Raw genomic sequence first — 16,193 nt, forward strand, 5'->3', positions numbered from 1 at the left:
GAGTAAATTATGATCCCCATTCAAATACACATAATTATTGTCTATCTCTGAAACGTTCCCATTTCAAACAATGGTAACCAAGGTTCAATTCCCTTAGTTTTGGATGTTATTGTTCTTATAAAATGCAAATTCTTTGTGACTACCTAGAAATTAAAACATGCAATCTAGATTACAGAAGGGTCTAGCAAGAAACAGTACTAATTTTTCTTCGTTTGTGCTCTTACAGCGGTTGCGCTACCTTGAAAACGTCAAATTTGCAGGGCTAATGTCATACATTTTAGTAGTATTGTTTTCATGCAAGTGTTTGTGCTTGGATTCAGTTTGCCTCGTGTTTCTGAGTTTAGCTCTCATTATATTCTTATTGGACTTCAAAATGATTTCAAACTTAGTGCGGTTGCGCTCAAAGCGACGAGATTGAGCAAGATCGAGGTGGGAACATCGCTAGCTTCACTCGGGCTGCAGCGATGAGCGATGCTAACAAGGGTGCTCCCTCGAATCCAAGCGTTCGTTTCACCATGCAGCTTTGCCAGCCGCTTACGGAACCGAACTTCACTGGCCATTTTAATTCGACTATACTATTACAAGAGTGAAAAGCGACATACTCTTTCCTGCAACACTTTCGAATAATCTGTACGCTTTAGAATTAACCATGTGGGCTAGATATTTTTCATTATTTATTATTATTATATTCTGATTTATTTTACTATAGATATTTGTCCAATCCATTAAATCCTGCCGACGGTCTCGTAGATAGTGTGAGCGTGACGAACTTCCAACTATTTTAAAATTAATTTCCAGCAGATGAACGGCCAAAAAACTTGAGTGTGAGCTGCACATCGACAAAATGATAACTGTACGCAGTTAACATCTAGGCAGCAACTGATGCTCGTCCACATACATGCGATAGTCGGAGATGGTGCTCTGACTCCTTTACTTTTAGTCGTTTAGCGAAAGGATCCTCTTCACTTTAGGACGGTTGGCGAAGGGATCTCACCCCTTCCCTACGGAGGGTCCGGCAGCAAACCAACAAATTTCCCAAGTTCATTTTGAGGAGTTCCCGAAGCCAACATTTGAAATGAAAGGAGATATTTGAGGAGTTGTTCAAGACGCTGGCTTTTATCATGAAATCTATTTATTCTTTATCAATATTGACAAGTCTAGAAAAAGAACCAAAAATTATGAAGAAAACTGCTTTGCTAATAATTAACACTGGGCTATCGTTGCACATTGTACTCAACGATTTAATTCAGCATATAAAACGCAACTGAAAACGATTGCTTCACTTCTTTTGTATCATTTCTAATATACAACGGTTGTTAATCAAAATACGCAAAAGAAAGGGCACGTTCAGCAGTAAAGTCCACTGAATTAAGTCTAGACTTTCAAAAACTGCATAAAGCAAAAAGTGAAGCAATCCAAGCTGACTGATACATCACTGAACGATGAAGACACAAAGGATACCTATTTTTTCACAAGGGTTTCGTCCTCTCGGTCAAAGACGACTGTCGGAAGCCTAAGATTCAATAGTGGGCAATAAAAAAAAAGTACTCAATATGGCTAACATTTCAAATGCTAAATATTTGGCAAGAAAAGAGACAGGTTATTACGCTGTGTGTGGTGGAGTCGGTAATTTCGGCTCATACCCGTACATGAACGTCGAAACTATCACTATGGTCGCACCAGCCGCAAACATCCTGGAAACAGCTAAAATCCACACAACTGTTCGGAAGAGTAAAGAGTAAATGAAGTTCTTCTGACAATCATTGGTATTAAAAAGACTAAACACTGAGAGGTCGTCATATGAAAACAAAAACGAAACATCAAAGCTTAGAAAACACGTTAGCCTGAGGTAAAATAAAGCAGCAAACACCATGATGAACACTTCTTGACACATTCATTTAGGCGATAGAAGAACGAAGAGTAGTTTTCATCGGATAAAACGTAGTTGGAGATGGGGGCCACTGAGTGGCCCCTTATTTCTCGAAGTACATAATCAAATAAATCGGGATCCTAAAGCCGAAGCACTAGGATCTTGGGGGATCTATGACATGTAAACTAAAGTTACTAGGAGAAAAAAGTAAGAAAGAGGGTTGGGAAATAAGGATGGCACTGAGTGCTTCCCCTCACTACATTTTCACGTTTTCTTCTGTAATGGATGTATGGATGTGATCGGGCCAGTTCGCCACAATGTTCACCACAAACAAATAAAAAAAATTCTGGAGCGAAAAGAACAGCTGAAGTGCTACTTGTAGAGACTTCTCTACAAATGATGCGTCTAGGGTTCGCAAATCCAGAAAACGATAGCTTCCATCGGAAAAGATGTTTTTTGAGAAATTAGCACAAGCACTTTAAAAACACACATTTAAAAAAGATAGCAACAAATGGAGAAAAGCTGTCTTTCAAATGATTCTGTGGGAGTAGAAGGGATGAAGCGAATGTGTGTACAAAAGTAGAGAAATCGATAAAAATTTAGAAAACTTTGTCTAAACTACAGAAACACTTGCAAAAACACTTGACTTGTATCATAATACATTCCAATGTGCGTAGCTTCAGAAGAAGTTGATGGGATTTAGTGTCTCCCCTAGCAGAGAATAAACTGTCGGCGAAATGGAGTGGGAAATTACGCAGAAGTATAATTATTACACGCGCAAAGCAAAATTTGAGAATAAATTAATCAAAACTCACAAAGAAGGCGTGAAATCGGCCAGGAGCCACCACGAAATGAAAGATGACAAAATGATTGAAAGGGAAACTGCAAATCCCTTCAGGATATTGTCCGCATATTTCACTACCAGGGCAATCACTAATCCACCATACGCCTGCAAACACTTCTTATTCTTTGTTCTCATAACATTAATTCTCACCAGTAGGTCTCACCTGCAAGGCAACAACTATCCAAATGATTGTGTTGTATCCCTGGAGGAAGCCGTCTTTCTCAATTGCATTCCAGTCATAAAGCCAACACATTAGGAAACCGCCGAAAATGGAAAAGAAAGCTGGAAGAAAAGCACGAGGAGTAGGCAAATAAATTTCTCGAGTCGTGGCAGCACAAACCCAGTTGGAGGTTACGCATCCACAAGGAAACATTTGTTGTTTTGAGGATTTTCTCGAAATATACTCCGGCAAAACCGCTAGAGAAACAGGCTGCTAGCACAGCTAGTAAGCCGATAATACTGTCCGAGGTGTCGCTTTGACTTACACCACTCTTATTTGATCCACTTGCTGGCATCTAAAACGTCTGGATATCATTTCTCAACATTGTTCAGCATAAAAAATCCATAACACGGACTTAAGAAGATGCGTGAGTCACCTGAACTAGAGCAACTCCTCCAGTGAGAAGTAATAGTGCTAACCACTTCAGACGATTTAATGATCGTCCAAGCATCGTTACAGAGAAGAGGGCAGTTGTGAGGATCTTTAGTTGATATGTAACCTAGGAGGACAAGTTTTGTTTGTAACTATCTCAAGATGCGGAAATGCACTAGAAACATACTTGGTATGTAGCCGCATCCAATTTAGAGAGAGCTAGAAAAAGCAAGTTATTTTGAATGACGTAAAGAATAGCTGGTACAGCTACCTAAAACAGAGACAGCAGAAGTAATAAAGTATAGAGGTCTGGTGGTAATCAATCCGTTGGGATCCGCCATCACGTTCGCTTCAATCCAGAAGCGTCTGATGTTCACGAACGTGTAACTAGCCTATACAGTGAGTTGTGATACAGTCGATGTATCAGGTAGTCTTTTTATCCTCCCAGACTAGGCTGGCACCAATTTATCGATGGATGAAAGGCTAGGTTAGCACTACGGCGGTTTAGAAGGGGAACGGTCAAGAGGTACCCGTATGATGTGCCGCCGCGTATCCAGGAGGCTAATGAGCGTCGTTAATTGCACCGCGCGTCTCCTGATACCGTCATAATCGCTACAGTAGCCTGACTGCTCCTCTTGTGCTACGTCTTCAAGATGCCCCACCCACGCCTCCCTCCCCTCCCATTTCGCCGCGTCTACCGCTCCTACGATGATTTTTTGTCGCCGCACCTACAGCTCTTATGATGCGCTTTTAAAATCGAATGGAAAGGAAAGAACATGATATTAGATGTTGTTCGAAGGTGTACATAAAGTGTGCTTGCATGTTAATATAATAGAAGGAAAGAATGAAATAGATTTGTATAAGTGATATGCCATTTAGAAATGCGAGTGAAAATGAAATTATCCTGTCTCGACTTGTTAGGTGGGAAACACTCATTCATCTCTGGGAATGCAAGAGATGTTTCAAAAAATGTCGCACTGATCGGTGTTATGCTATCATCTTTACTTTTTTCTTCGCTTTCTAAGGATTTCTTTTTGCTCATCTAGCTGGATAAAATTGACGTCGAAGGATCAACGAGGCGCGAATAATGCCTCACAGACATACACTGTACCTAAAGGTATATCTCGAAGATACAAAGGTCTCTGTTCGCCACTAATATACCTAACCTGTCATATCGATTTTATACAGAGAATAGATAGAAATGAAGCGATAAAACGCTGTTGAAAGAAGTTTGAAGAACCATACAATTTCAAATTTCTATTATATAAAACTGTATAAAACGTACAAGCATGTATTGAAATATTTGGCATGTGCTGTATATAAACATTATATCTATGTAAAATTTTGAAAAGGTAAAGTGTAGAAAGGAGTTTAAAGAATGTATACAAAGTAATAAGCGCATAAATTTACTGTTATTATAGCTGCTGCAGTTGAAGCTGAACACGAATTCGCTGAATGGCATCGTGACAAACAAATACTTATGCACTGCTAGTTTATATCGAAGACATAGGGCATGAAATGTGTTAAATTATGAGATGTGTGGAAGTATATGCATGTTATTCTTTTCCCTGGAGCATCTTTTTGAGATAATTTCTACTTATGTAAAGTTACATTGGATAGAAGGATCTACTTCTTCTCTTTTATTCCCAATAATATGCGCTTAGTTTACTATATCCGTACATCAGAATTCGCTGCGGCAATTCGTTCTTCACTCCCTCTCTCGCACTATCTACCGCTTCGTCGCGGCGCGAACGTCGCGCGCGGCGTTGATCAGAGAGCAATAGGTAGGCGGGGTGTAGGTGATCTCAGGCGGTCGTGGAGAATGTATAGCTGGTGGAGCGGCAGTCGTAATTACGCGGAGGAGCGCGGTGCTGAAGGGAGGACAGGAGCGGTCAGCCGGTTTTCACGGGTACCTCTTGTCCCACACCCCGGTTTAGAACCATTGATCCATCATCGAGACACAGTAGAACCTTCTACTGACTGCGCTACAGCCATCTCACAGATGTAACATCATATGGATAACAACAAAAAAACATAGTGCAATGGTAGCACAAATCGCATTAAAGCATTGATGAAACATAGATCTTTCAACTGAAGTTGACTTTTTTTGAGTTCGCAAAACAAAGAAGGGAGAAAAAAAATCTCGAAAGTTATCCTCTCATCTAGTTGTCAAAGAATTAGAGTTCAAACAATGTGTAAAAAAGGAAACGGAATATATTCATTCAAACTGAGAGAAACGTTTAGCCCTAAAATAAATTTTCATTTACAAAAATCTATCCTAATAAAAACCAAAACAACATGGAATACGAATAATACCAAAAACAAACCTTCACCGTTTCGCTTCTTTTCTGAACAACTTCGGCGTAAAGCTCGTTTTGGAAGGAAGACAATCGCCAACCTAATTAAAGAATCATCGTCTTTATAGTGAAAGATTTTGGGACTTTAAATGTTGCAGAGAAACGCGATGCTACAATCACGTTACAAGTTCGATGGTCATAATCAATACCAATTTCGGAGCAGCTACGCAAGTAATTGCAAATTGTAGTGCCCAAAGCGTCGAGTCTGGTCAAACCAGCCATAAATCCGGTGCATTTCCGTAGGCTGCGCGGTGGGGCTAGAAGTCCCGGTATATGTATAGTAGGGTCTAGACAACATGAAGCCATACACAATCGCGTAAGTGCTTCATGTCTGACTTCTCTCGAGTGAAAGATTTTGGGACTTTAAATGTTGCAGAGTTAAATGTTCTCTCGAGGCAGTGCCGTGGAGCGTAGCGGTTAGGAGCGTAGTGGAACCCTTGCTGGCACCACCCATCGCTGCAGTCCCACCTGCTGCCTCCACCGCGCCGTTTCGAGCGCGTGCGCAAATCCACCACAACTGCACTCGTGATTCATGTCGTTTTGACTCGACTATACCACCACATGGAGATACCGCACCGGAGGTTTCGTTCCGCGCCTGGTTGAAGCGGGTAATGGTGTTGCTGGAGCCCGCAAATACAGGCTCCGGTTTGTGGTGAAAAGACGGTGAGCATAATCGAATTGCTCGATGACTATCAAGCACTTCGGGAGGTGATAGTTCATCATATTAAAAGATCATTATTGGAAGAGGTAGCTGGTACAGTAGGGGCCCAAAACCTAAGCGTTAGTTTTACAGGATTTATGATATGCAGGTTAAAGCTGCAAAGAAAGAAGGGAGACAGACGAGACAGGAAGAAGCCCCTCCCAAACAAGCTTATAATCGAGTCAAAACGACATAAAGCACGGACATTTGCGCAAGCGGCTGCGCTCGAAGCGGAGCGGTTGGGATCGTGTAATGATCCCCGCTAAGGTCACCCACCTCTGCAGTTCGCCATGGTCCCACCTCGATTCCACCGCACCGCCTCCGAGCGCGGCTGCTCACGCAACGGTCCGTGCTTCATGTCATTTTGACCCAACTATACCAGAAGTGAATAGCTACGTCATATAGTGTAGCATTTCAAACCAACATTCGAAGCTTCGAAGCACTATCTTCTATTCTTCTCTTTACCCCATAGAACATGGATCGTCGAAGACCAATGCTTAGATTTTAGGGCACCGACTGACTCAGTTATTCCTCATATCCCTGTGGTAACAGTACTTGAAGAGCCTACGTGGAACTCTCATCCATTTGTGCGAGAATTGAGCGCTATAGCAACACAAAAGCACATATCCGGAGATAGCGATTCAGCATCGCATCGCTATCCGACAGAGCCAGGCGCGGCGCCAAGCGACCGCGTGCGGTATCCCCGTATAATAGTACTTATGCCGCCATTCCAAGAGGGTATCCTCCGACTTTATTGATCAAATGTTGATGTAAAGGTCCTGTTAGGAAAGGTTCCTAACAGGACCTCACGTTTTCCTCACGTCGGATCATATTCACTCGACATCCTCAGGTCAAAGTACAATCTTAATGGTTTGTAATAGATACCCTCGCTCACTCACGTCCACTCCCATTTAGTCATTGCAAAAGATTAAGTGGAAATTGAGCGTGATGTACATCTATAGCGATTCACCATGGTTGTAGAACAACACCAAGATGCAAGTGACCATCTTCACAATCTCAGCCATAACCACAGCTGTTGAGGACAAATATCTCGGTCCTTCATTGTTCTGAAAAAAAAAATGCGTAATGAAAGGAATTCCGATAGGAAACTACTTGAAGAGTTCTCTAGTTTCTTCTTTGTACATACCTCATAGATATATCCTCATAGATTTATCTAGAGATTGAAACAGATGAACATTAGAGACTTACTTGTGTCCTAGAATAACGGAGAATTAGCACGAGAGCGGTTGTTTGAGCGATTAGAACGACAAGTGAGACGTACTTCAGGTCCTTACTCGCCGAATTCGCAACCATCCCCTGAACTAAGGTAACGATATGCTGCCAAGAAAAAAAAAGAACGAAAAAGAAAACCCGAAACCGGAATCATGCCAAATAAACGGCGGTGATATGACGTTGCACTCAGAATGTACGCAATTTCGACGCAAAAGTTCACCATCAGTTTACTGGTTAGCAGAATTAGGAATTATCACGGTTGTACCCAATTGGGTTTACTATGATCGGTTGTTTCGTTTGAAACAAGGTAATTTTATATGTTTTCAAGATACCAACATTCAGTTCTTCGTACGAAAGAAGGCAGAAATATAACAGTCACCTTGCGGAAATGGATGGCGTCGAATATATTGTTGTATAATTCCACACTGCACAAGCACTCACGACATGACAAAATAGTATTTTCTGGTTTTGAGTTCTACGCCTTTCAAATCTTCCTGTGCTTGTCAGGTAAGGTTTATTCCTCGTGAATTTTTTAAAGTTTATATGCCAATTTATTTGGCTCCTCCATGTATGTATGTATGTATGTATGTATGTATGTATGTATGTATGTATGTATGTATGTATGTATGTATGTATGTATGTATGTATGTATGTATGTATGTATGTATGTATGTATGTATGTATGTATGTATGTATGTATGTATGTATGTATGTATGTATGTATGTATGTATGTATGTATGTATGTATGTATGTATGTATGTATGTATGTATGTATGTATGTATGTATGTATGTATGTATGTATGTATGTATGTATGTATGTATGTATGTATGTATGTATGTATGTATGTATGTATGTATGTATGTATGTATGTATGTATGTATGTATGTATGTATGTATGTATGTATGTATGTATGTATGTATGTATGTATGTATGTATGTATGTATGTATGTATGTATGTATGTATGTATGTATGTATGTATGTATGTATGTATGTATGTATGTATGTATGTATGTATGTATGTATGTATGTATGTATGTATGTATGTATGTATGTATGTATGTATGTATGTATGTATGTATGTATGTATGTATGTATGTATGTATGTATGTATGTATGTATGTATGTATGTATGTATGTATGTATGTATGTATGTATGTATGTATGTATGTATGTATGTATGTATGTATGTATGTATGTATGTATGTATGTATGTATGTATGTATGTATGTATGTATGTATGTATGTATGTATGTATGTATGTATGTATGTATGTATGTATGTATGTATGTATGTATGTATGTATGTATGTATGTATGTATGTATGTATGTATGTATGTATGTATGTATGTATGTATGTATGTATGTATGTATGTATGTATGTATGTATGTATGTATGTATGTATGTATGTATGTATGTATGTATGTATGTATGTATGTATGTATGTATGTATGTATGTATGTATGTATGTATGTATGTATGTATGTATGTATGTATGTATGTATGTATGTATGTATGTATGTATGTATGTATGTATGTATGTATGTATGTATGTATGTATGTATGTATGTATGTATGTATGTATGTATGTATGTATGTATGTATGTATGTATGTATGTATGTATGTATGTATGTATGTATGTATGTATGTATGTATGTATGTATGTATGTATGTATGTATGTATGTATGTATGTATGTATGTATGTATGTATGTATGTATGTATGTATGTATGTATGTATGTATGTATGTATGTATGTATGTATGTATGTATGTATGTATGTATGTATGTATGTATGTATGTATGTATGTATGTATGTATGTATGTATGTATGTATGTATGTATGTATGTATGTATGTATGTATGTATGTATGTATGTATGTATGTATGTATGTATGTATGTATGTATGTATGTATGTATGTATGTATGTATGTATGTATGTATGTATGTATGTATGTATGTATGTATGTATGTATGTATGTATGTATGTATGTATGTATGTATGTATGTATGTATGTATGTATGTATGTATGTATGTATGTATGTATGTATGTATGTATGTATGTATGTATGTATCCTCCAGTACGACTATACATACAATAATCCCTATTGTAATTCCCTCCATTTTTCTTCTTTTTTACGCTTCCTGTCACAGCGTTTGCTGTACCTTCTGTCATCCTTTCTTGTCGCATGTATTTGATCATGTGAACCACTGGATACTCTGGAGGGGAACCTCGCATGTTTGCTTAGGCTTTGTTAGCACTTCATGCTCGATTTCTGGTGCTCATTGAATCTATCAATCGAAGATGTCATGATGTTTACAAATTTGTGCGCTTATGCGCTTATGTATGATTCCAATCGATTATTCTCGTAACATAGTAGCATTTACACGTATATCATACATATTATATACTAGTCTGAACGTCCGAATAACGACTTCAGACTTTCTGTGGTGTTGGTTTCGCTGGCCTTCATTGATCACCTTGACTCCCGTTGATCTTCGAACTGGTCGAGCGGGCGCCAGTAATTCTTTCATTCTCGATCGTGTGCCAGAGTAGCCCAGTGGTTCCTCCTCTCGCGTGCGACACGAAGAGCATCATAATTTTCTTTGAATAACTTCGTGAAGAAATCTGACATCGGGTCGGCGGTCTTCCTGTAGTGTGCTTAATATCGCGGGGAACCCAGTCGCTCACGGCTCTGGTCCAACGGTTGTCGCACCCATAAAGTGCATAACGTGTCCGGCCCACCTTATTTTACTTTCCTTGGCAAACGCGGCGGCGTCTCTAATCTTCGATCGCTGACGTAGGAGAGAACTTCGAATCCCGTCCCTCACTTGCGTGAAAAGGGATACTCCTAGCATCACTCTCGCAAATTGCGCGTTCAATGACGGTCACCTTGTTTTCTTCCTGCTTGCGAAATGCCCAGGTTTCCGAAGCATAGGTCAAAGCAGGAAGTACGGTGGTGTTGAAGATGTGAGCACGGAGCCGGGTGTTCCTGGTCTTCTTCACTACATCCTCGATGCTCTTATACGCTCCCGAAGCCACTCGTCTCCTCCTGTCCAGCTCGGGGGTCAGGTCGCTCATCATGTTCAATTCCCGACCCAGATAAACGTAGCTGATGCATTCCGTCCGTCTGAGACATCGTCTTTGTAGATCCAGCTGAAGGCCGATGCATCCACATGTTTCGTCGAATTCGGTCAGCATTCGTTCCGCTTGGCTGATGCTAGGTGTTATCAGTAGGATGTCATCAGCAAAGCGCAAATGGTGTAGCTGCCGACCATCAACCTTCACTTCCATGTCGTCCCATTCCAACTTTCGCACTGTGTTCTCGAGGGTGGCTGTGAATATTTTGGGTGAAATTGTATCACTCTGTCGGACCCCCCTCTTCACGTCAATGATGATGTCCTTGTAGAATGGCGAAATTCCGGTCGTGAAGTTACCGTACAACTCTCGAAGTACCTTTATATACTGAGTAGGGACACCTTGGTTGTCCAAGGCTTCCACGACCGCTTCCGTCTCAATTGAGTCGAAGGCCTTCTTTAAGTCAATGAAGGTGAGAGAGAGCGGCATCTTGTACTCTCGTGATACCTCGATGAGTTTCGAAACAGTGTAAATGTGGTCAATCGTGCTGAATCATTTTCGAAACCCTGCTTGCTCGCATGGTTGTCCTTCATCCAAGACTTTTTCAATCCTATTAAGGATCACTCTTGTAAAGAGCTTGTAGATGACGGACAGTAGGCAGATTGGACGATAGTTGCCGATGTCATGTGGATCTCCCTTTTTGTACAACAACACGGTCTTGCTGGTCTTCCACTGTTTAGGAACCTTGCATTCCGACAGATAACGTGTGAAGAGCCTCGCCAGGGTGTTAATGAGTACTGGCGAAAGGTTCTCCAGTTATTCTGGTCTTATTCTCACCGGGTTCCGTACGACCTCTTACCGACATGATAGCATGTCGTATTTCGGACGGGAGAACCTCTGGAATGACATGTCCGTTTTCCCTCAGATGGTGAGGAGGCAAGTGGACATGGTTGTCGAAGAGATCGGAGTAGAACTCGTAGATGATGTTCTCCACTCCCCTTCTCGATGCAATGGTTGTTCCCTTCAGGTTCCGGAGAGCAGTCATTCTCGTCTTGCTACTGGCGAAGTCTCGACGGGCATAGCGGATGCTTTTTCCCGCCTCTGCAGCTTCAGCCAGCACTTCTGCTCTTCTCTCTTTAAGGTCTTCCTTTATCGCCTCTCTGCAAAGCTTTGCGAGCCCGGACGTGAGTTCGTGTTCTCCCTGCGGCTCGTGCTGCTCTACGCTGGCGTATCAGCTCAAGAGTTTCAAGAGACAGACGTCTCTTGGTGGTTTTAAAACTCTCGGCCTTCTTCGCAATCGTGAAGGTGTTCAACGAGCCGGTCATATTACTCGTCGATGTTGTCGATTGCGGAATCTTCCCAAAAGTCGGCTAGCGTAGCGAAGAGATCCCAGTTGATGACAGTTCTGGGGTTTCTCTCGCCGAACTTGGCTCCTCTTCTCTGCTTCTCTGCTCTCCTTGTAAAGCAAAATCTTCCTCGGAGGAGGCGATGGTCCGATCCCATATAGAACTTTGGTACAACAGCGACGTCCGTCAGGTAGAACCTTTTATTGACGATGATGTGGTCTATTTCATTACCGTACCCTCCATCGGGTGACTTCCACGTCCAGCGTAGAGAGGAGGGCTTCTGGAATTGCGAGTTCCCATGGATGGTCTTAGTCGTCATGATGAACTCGGAGAGCCTTTCCCCCTTGTCATTCCATTGTAGGCCGTGGGTCCCGATGTGAAGTTCCTCCGGCGTTCTTCTTGGGCCAACCTTGGCGTTGAAATCGCCAATTATGACCTTGTAGAAGGCATGGCCTTCTCTGTAGAACTTCTCCAGGTCCATATAGAAATCTTCGACTTCTTCTTTCTTGTAGCTTGATGTTGGAGCGTAAGCGACGAAGATAGTCAAAGCTAGTGTTGGACCACATCTTCTCATTCGCAGACGTTCGATTCGGGTCATGAGTTCGAAAGAGTCGATGTTCTTTGCCATACTCGTGTTGACGAGGACGCCACCTCCACCAACACCTCTACTGTCGCATGTTCCTAAGAACAGTTCTTCTCCAGTTTCATATATGGCGTTGAGAGGGTGACGTCGTCTCGTATCGGTCAGTCCGATGACGTACTTGATCTTCTTGGCTTGCATCATCAGATCTTCGATGGCCGCTTCCGATGCAAGCGTAAGTGCGTTATAAGTACAGATCGTCATCCTAGTCCTTTTCCGTTTCGGTAGCCTATATGACTCCTGCAACCCCGTCCTTCCTGGCGCTACCGTGCCAGGCTTTCCTCCGGAATCAGGAGACTCTTTTCTATTACTGTGACACGCAAAAGAATTTTAAAACCCATGGGTAGGTTGCAAGCCTCTAGTCTCATGAGTTTTGGGAGAACTTCCGTTCTCCCGGGATGAACTTGTGGAGCTTATCTGTTGGAGCAACTCCAAACCGTCTCCCTTGCAGCTCCCAGTCACTTGATTGCAGGCTTTTGGCCGGACCGACGTGCAGGATACAAGGATATAATGAGTCAGTCCTGGCTCAGGGCCAAAACAACACGCGCCACGTAGCCTCGCGACTAACCGGCTGTGATCCCTCTAGTGAGGGAGATCCGTGGCTTGACTAATCAGCAAAAATTAATATTATTGTTATTAGTTCTACGAAATTGGACTTGTGTATCCCCAACAATCTTTCTTCCTTTTTATATTTTAAATAAAAGCGAAAGATTTCATTGTCTTCTTTCTAAACGTGTCAGTTCTACATTTGGAGAACATTCGAACTTCAGCTTCAAACACTCCTTATCAATATATTATAGATAAAATTTAAAAGTATCACGCGAAATATGGGTTTTCCTCCTGTTTACTATGAACAGTTATAAGAGAATGATGTTTGGCATAAAATGACGTGAAAGACATCATCCTACTGATAAAGATAACACTCCACCTCAGATCACATAAACATCTTGCTATTATTAAAGCAGCCATTTGCATGCGTGTTTCCACTTCCTGAGAACGGCATGCTACAAACTTGAGGCGAATGAAGAAGGAAATCGGCACGCGGAGGAGAAATAAAGGTGAAAAGCGAAGCGCACAGTGGCCACAGCTATGAAACGGCTGCAACCATCTATCATTTGCGTCATGCACACAAAGTTATTGCGCAGCAATCCGACGCCGCGTGACCCGTCGCCACCCTTTCTATAGGTATCTGGCGCCGGTGCGCCAATCCACGTCGGTGGACCCGTATAACCCATATTATTGCTGTCGCACCCCATATTATAGCTACCTGGCGCCAGCGCGCCAACTCCACACAGGTGGACCCGTCGCACCTCCTTCTATAGGTATCTGGCGCCGGCGAGCCAATCCGACGCCGGTGGACCCGTCGCACCCTCCTTTTCGAATTTCGAACACACACACACATACACACACGTGACAGAATAAGCCCGTTATTATATACTACTATGAACGTATATACCAGTATGAACGTACGAGTGTTAAAATTAATAGTAGTTTATTTATTCTCTTCTTCTCTGTAATTCTCTGAAATTATATTTGTGTTGTTCTAACAACGCTATCTTCCTCTTATTTTTTATTATAAATAAAGGCGGAAGGTTTCATAGTTTTTTTTCTAAACGCGTCAGTTCTACACTTGGAGAATATTCAGACTTTGGCTTCAAACACGCATTCGTTCCGAACACAGTGTAGACACGATTTGAAAGTACTACTCGAAGTATAGGTTTTTCTCTTGCTTCTCCCTAACAATTATCGCAGAATAATGTTTTAACATGAAATGACGTGGACGATATCATCGTACTGATGAAGAGCGTTCCACGTCCATCACATAAACAGCGTGCTACTACTTAAGCAGCCGTTTGCACGCGTGTTACCACTTTCTGAGGAACGGAGGAGTCGTAGAGGTGGAAAGCAACGCGGAAGGTGGATGCAACTATGAAACGTTTGCAACGTTCCATTTACATTTCTCGACGTGCACACGAAGTTACTGCGCGATACTTCTACACCATGACACAGGAATTCGAACCCGTGAGACCCGCCTTACTACATTTTATAGCTCTGCGACGCCGGTGGAGCCGTCGCCACCCTTTCTATAGGTATCTGGCGCCGGCGCTCCAATCCGACGTCGGTGAACCCATCGCAAACCATATTATAGCTGTCTGGCACCCCATATTATAGCTATCGCAGTGCTTCGTGTGCATGTCGCAAAAGGTACCGGCTGCAGCCGTTTCATATCCGTGGCCAGTTGGTAGCCTCGAAGAGTATAAATACGAATGAAAACGGCTGCCTAAATAGTAGCGAACAGTTTACATGGTGTGACGTGGAACGGTATCTTTATCAGTACGATGAGATTGTTCACGTCATTTCTTATTAAACATTATTCTGTGATAACTGTTGGCGAAAAGAGGAAGAAAACGTATACTAAGTGTTATGCTTTCAAACTGTGTCTATATGATGGTGGTATAGAAGGAGTGTCTGATCTTAGAATGTTCTTCAAATGAAGAAATGACGCGAATAGAAAGAAACATAAGAAATTTCTCGCCTAAATTTATTCTTTAAAAAAAGAAAGAGGAAGGCGTTGTCAGAAATGTAGAATTCTAATTTTGAGGAAACGCCTCTACTATTAATTTTCAATGATCAGTGAAGGCGAGCGAAGGGGAAACCACAGAAAGTCTGAAGTCTGGCATTAGCCGTACGTTCTCCTGACCTCCCCTCAGCGCCGCGCTTTCTGCGTAATTACTGCTGCCGCTCCACCAACTAGACATCTTCCACGACCGCTTGAGATCACCTAGACCCCGCCCTCTATTGCTCTTTAATCGACGCCGCGCGTTTTCCCTCTAGTCAACACACATTCGCGCCGCGACGGAGCGGTGGATATGAACTTCACACAAATGAAGATTATCTCAAAAAGATGCTGCAGGGAGAAAAATAACATGCATATATTTTCGCACATCTCATAATTTCACTAAAAATAAATTTCACACATTTCAAGCCCAGACTGTTCTATATGAACTCGTAGTGCATAAGTATGTGATTGTCACGATGTCATTCAACGAATTCATGTGCAAGTTTCAACTGCACCAACTACACGCACAGAAACTTTATGTCATTATTACTTTGTACACATTCTTTAAACTCCTTTCTACATTTTACCTTTTCAAAATTTTATAGAGATATAATGTTTATAAAGAGCACAATGTCAAACATTTCAATACTTGCTTGTACGTTTTATACATTAAATTTTTGTGTGGTTTTCTAGACTTCTTTCAACAGAGTCTTATCGCTTAATTTCTATATATTCTCTACATAAAACCAATGTGACAGGTTAGGTGTATTGGTGGCGAAGAGAGATATATCTTTGTATCTTCGAGATATACCTTTAGGTACAATGCATGTAATCAAGAACGACGTATAAACTACGAATAACGACTACACTGAGGTGAAGAGCGACTCTGTAAAAACGACAGAAACTGAAATGCACACATGAAGAGAAAACAGCAGGAGTTTATACAAGAAACATACACTTCTCTAAT

The 16,193-nt window shown here is 41.6% G+C and overlaps 4 protein-coding genes across 6 annotated transcripts; 1 reads left to right on the forward strand and 3 right to left on the reverse strand.

Annotated features, from left to right (window-relative positions):
• Window positions 1-1,461: 1,461 nt before the first annotated feature.
• On the reverse strand, window positions 1,462-10,322 carry RB195_001837 (uncharacterized protein; the record flags this gene model as incomplete). Of its 2 annotated transcripts, XM_064198801.1 has the most annotated exons (12): window positions 1,462-1,513; window positions 1,608-1,694; window positions 2,686-2,819; window positions 2,878-2,996; window positions 3,055-3,229; window positions 3,311-3,433; window positions 3,494-3,577; window positions 5,634-5,704; window positions 7,334-7,430; window positions 7,573-7,680; window positions 7,976-8,021; window positions 10,294-10,322. In XM_064198801.1, 12 exons carry the CDS (start codon window positions 10,320-10,322, stop codon window positions 1,462-1,464), a joined length of 1,125 nt encoding a protein of 374 aa, XP_064054682.1. The 2 variants fall into 2 exon arrangements, with proteins under 2 accessions (XP_064054682.1, XP_013297666.2); XM_013442212.2 differs by lacking the exons at window positions 7,976-8,021; window positions 10,294-10,322 and having other exon boundaries at window positions 7,573-7,677.
• A 61-nt stretch (window positions 10,323-10,383) lies between these two features.
• On the reverse strand, window positions 10,384-11,169 carry RB195_001838 (uncharacterized protein; the record flags this gene model as incomplete). Its single annotated transcript, XM_064198802.1, has 1 exon — window positions 10,384-11,169. One exon carries the CDS (start codon window positions 11,167-11,169, stop codon window positions 10,384-10,386), a length of 786 nt encoding a protein of 261 aa, XP_064054683.1.
• Window positions 11,170-11,467: 298 nt separating this feature from the next.
• On the reverse strand, window positions 11,468-12,870 carry RB195_001839 (uncharacterized protein; the record flags this gene model as incomplete). Of its 2 annotated transcripts, XM_064198804.1 has the most annotated exons (2): window positions 11,468-11,903; window positions 12,011-12,870. In XM_064198804.1, the coding sequence occupies 2 exons, from the start codon at window positions 12,868-12,870 to the stop codon at window positions 11,468-11,470; spliced, it is 1,296 nt and encodes a 431-aa protein (XP_064054684.1). The 2 variants fall into 2 exon arrangements, with proteins under 2 accessions (XP_064054684.1, XP_064054686.1); XM_064198803.1 differs by lacking the exon at window positions 11,468-11,903 and having other exon boundaries at window positions 12,007-12,870.
• On the forward strand, window positions 11,471-11,956 carry RB195_001840 (uncharacterized protein; the record flags this gene model as incomplete). The annotated part of the gene is made up of 1 exon (XM_064198805.1): window positions 11,471-11,956. One exon carries the CDS (start codon window positions 11,471-11,473, stop codon window positions 11,954-11,956), a length of 486 nt encoding a protein of 161 aa, XP_064054685.1.
• Window positions 12,871-16,193: the final 3,323 nt, after the last annotated feature.

The sequence above is a fragment of the Necator americanus genome, chromosome IV (assembly GCF_031761385.1).
Source record: "Necator americanus strain Aroian chromosome IV, whole genome shotgun sequence".
NCBI classification, from domain to species: Eukaryota; Metazoa; Nematoda; class Chromadorea; order Rhabditida; family Ancylostomatidae; genus Necator; species Necator americanus.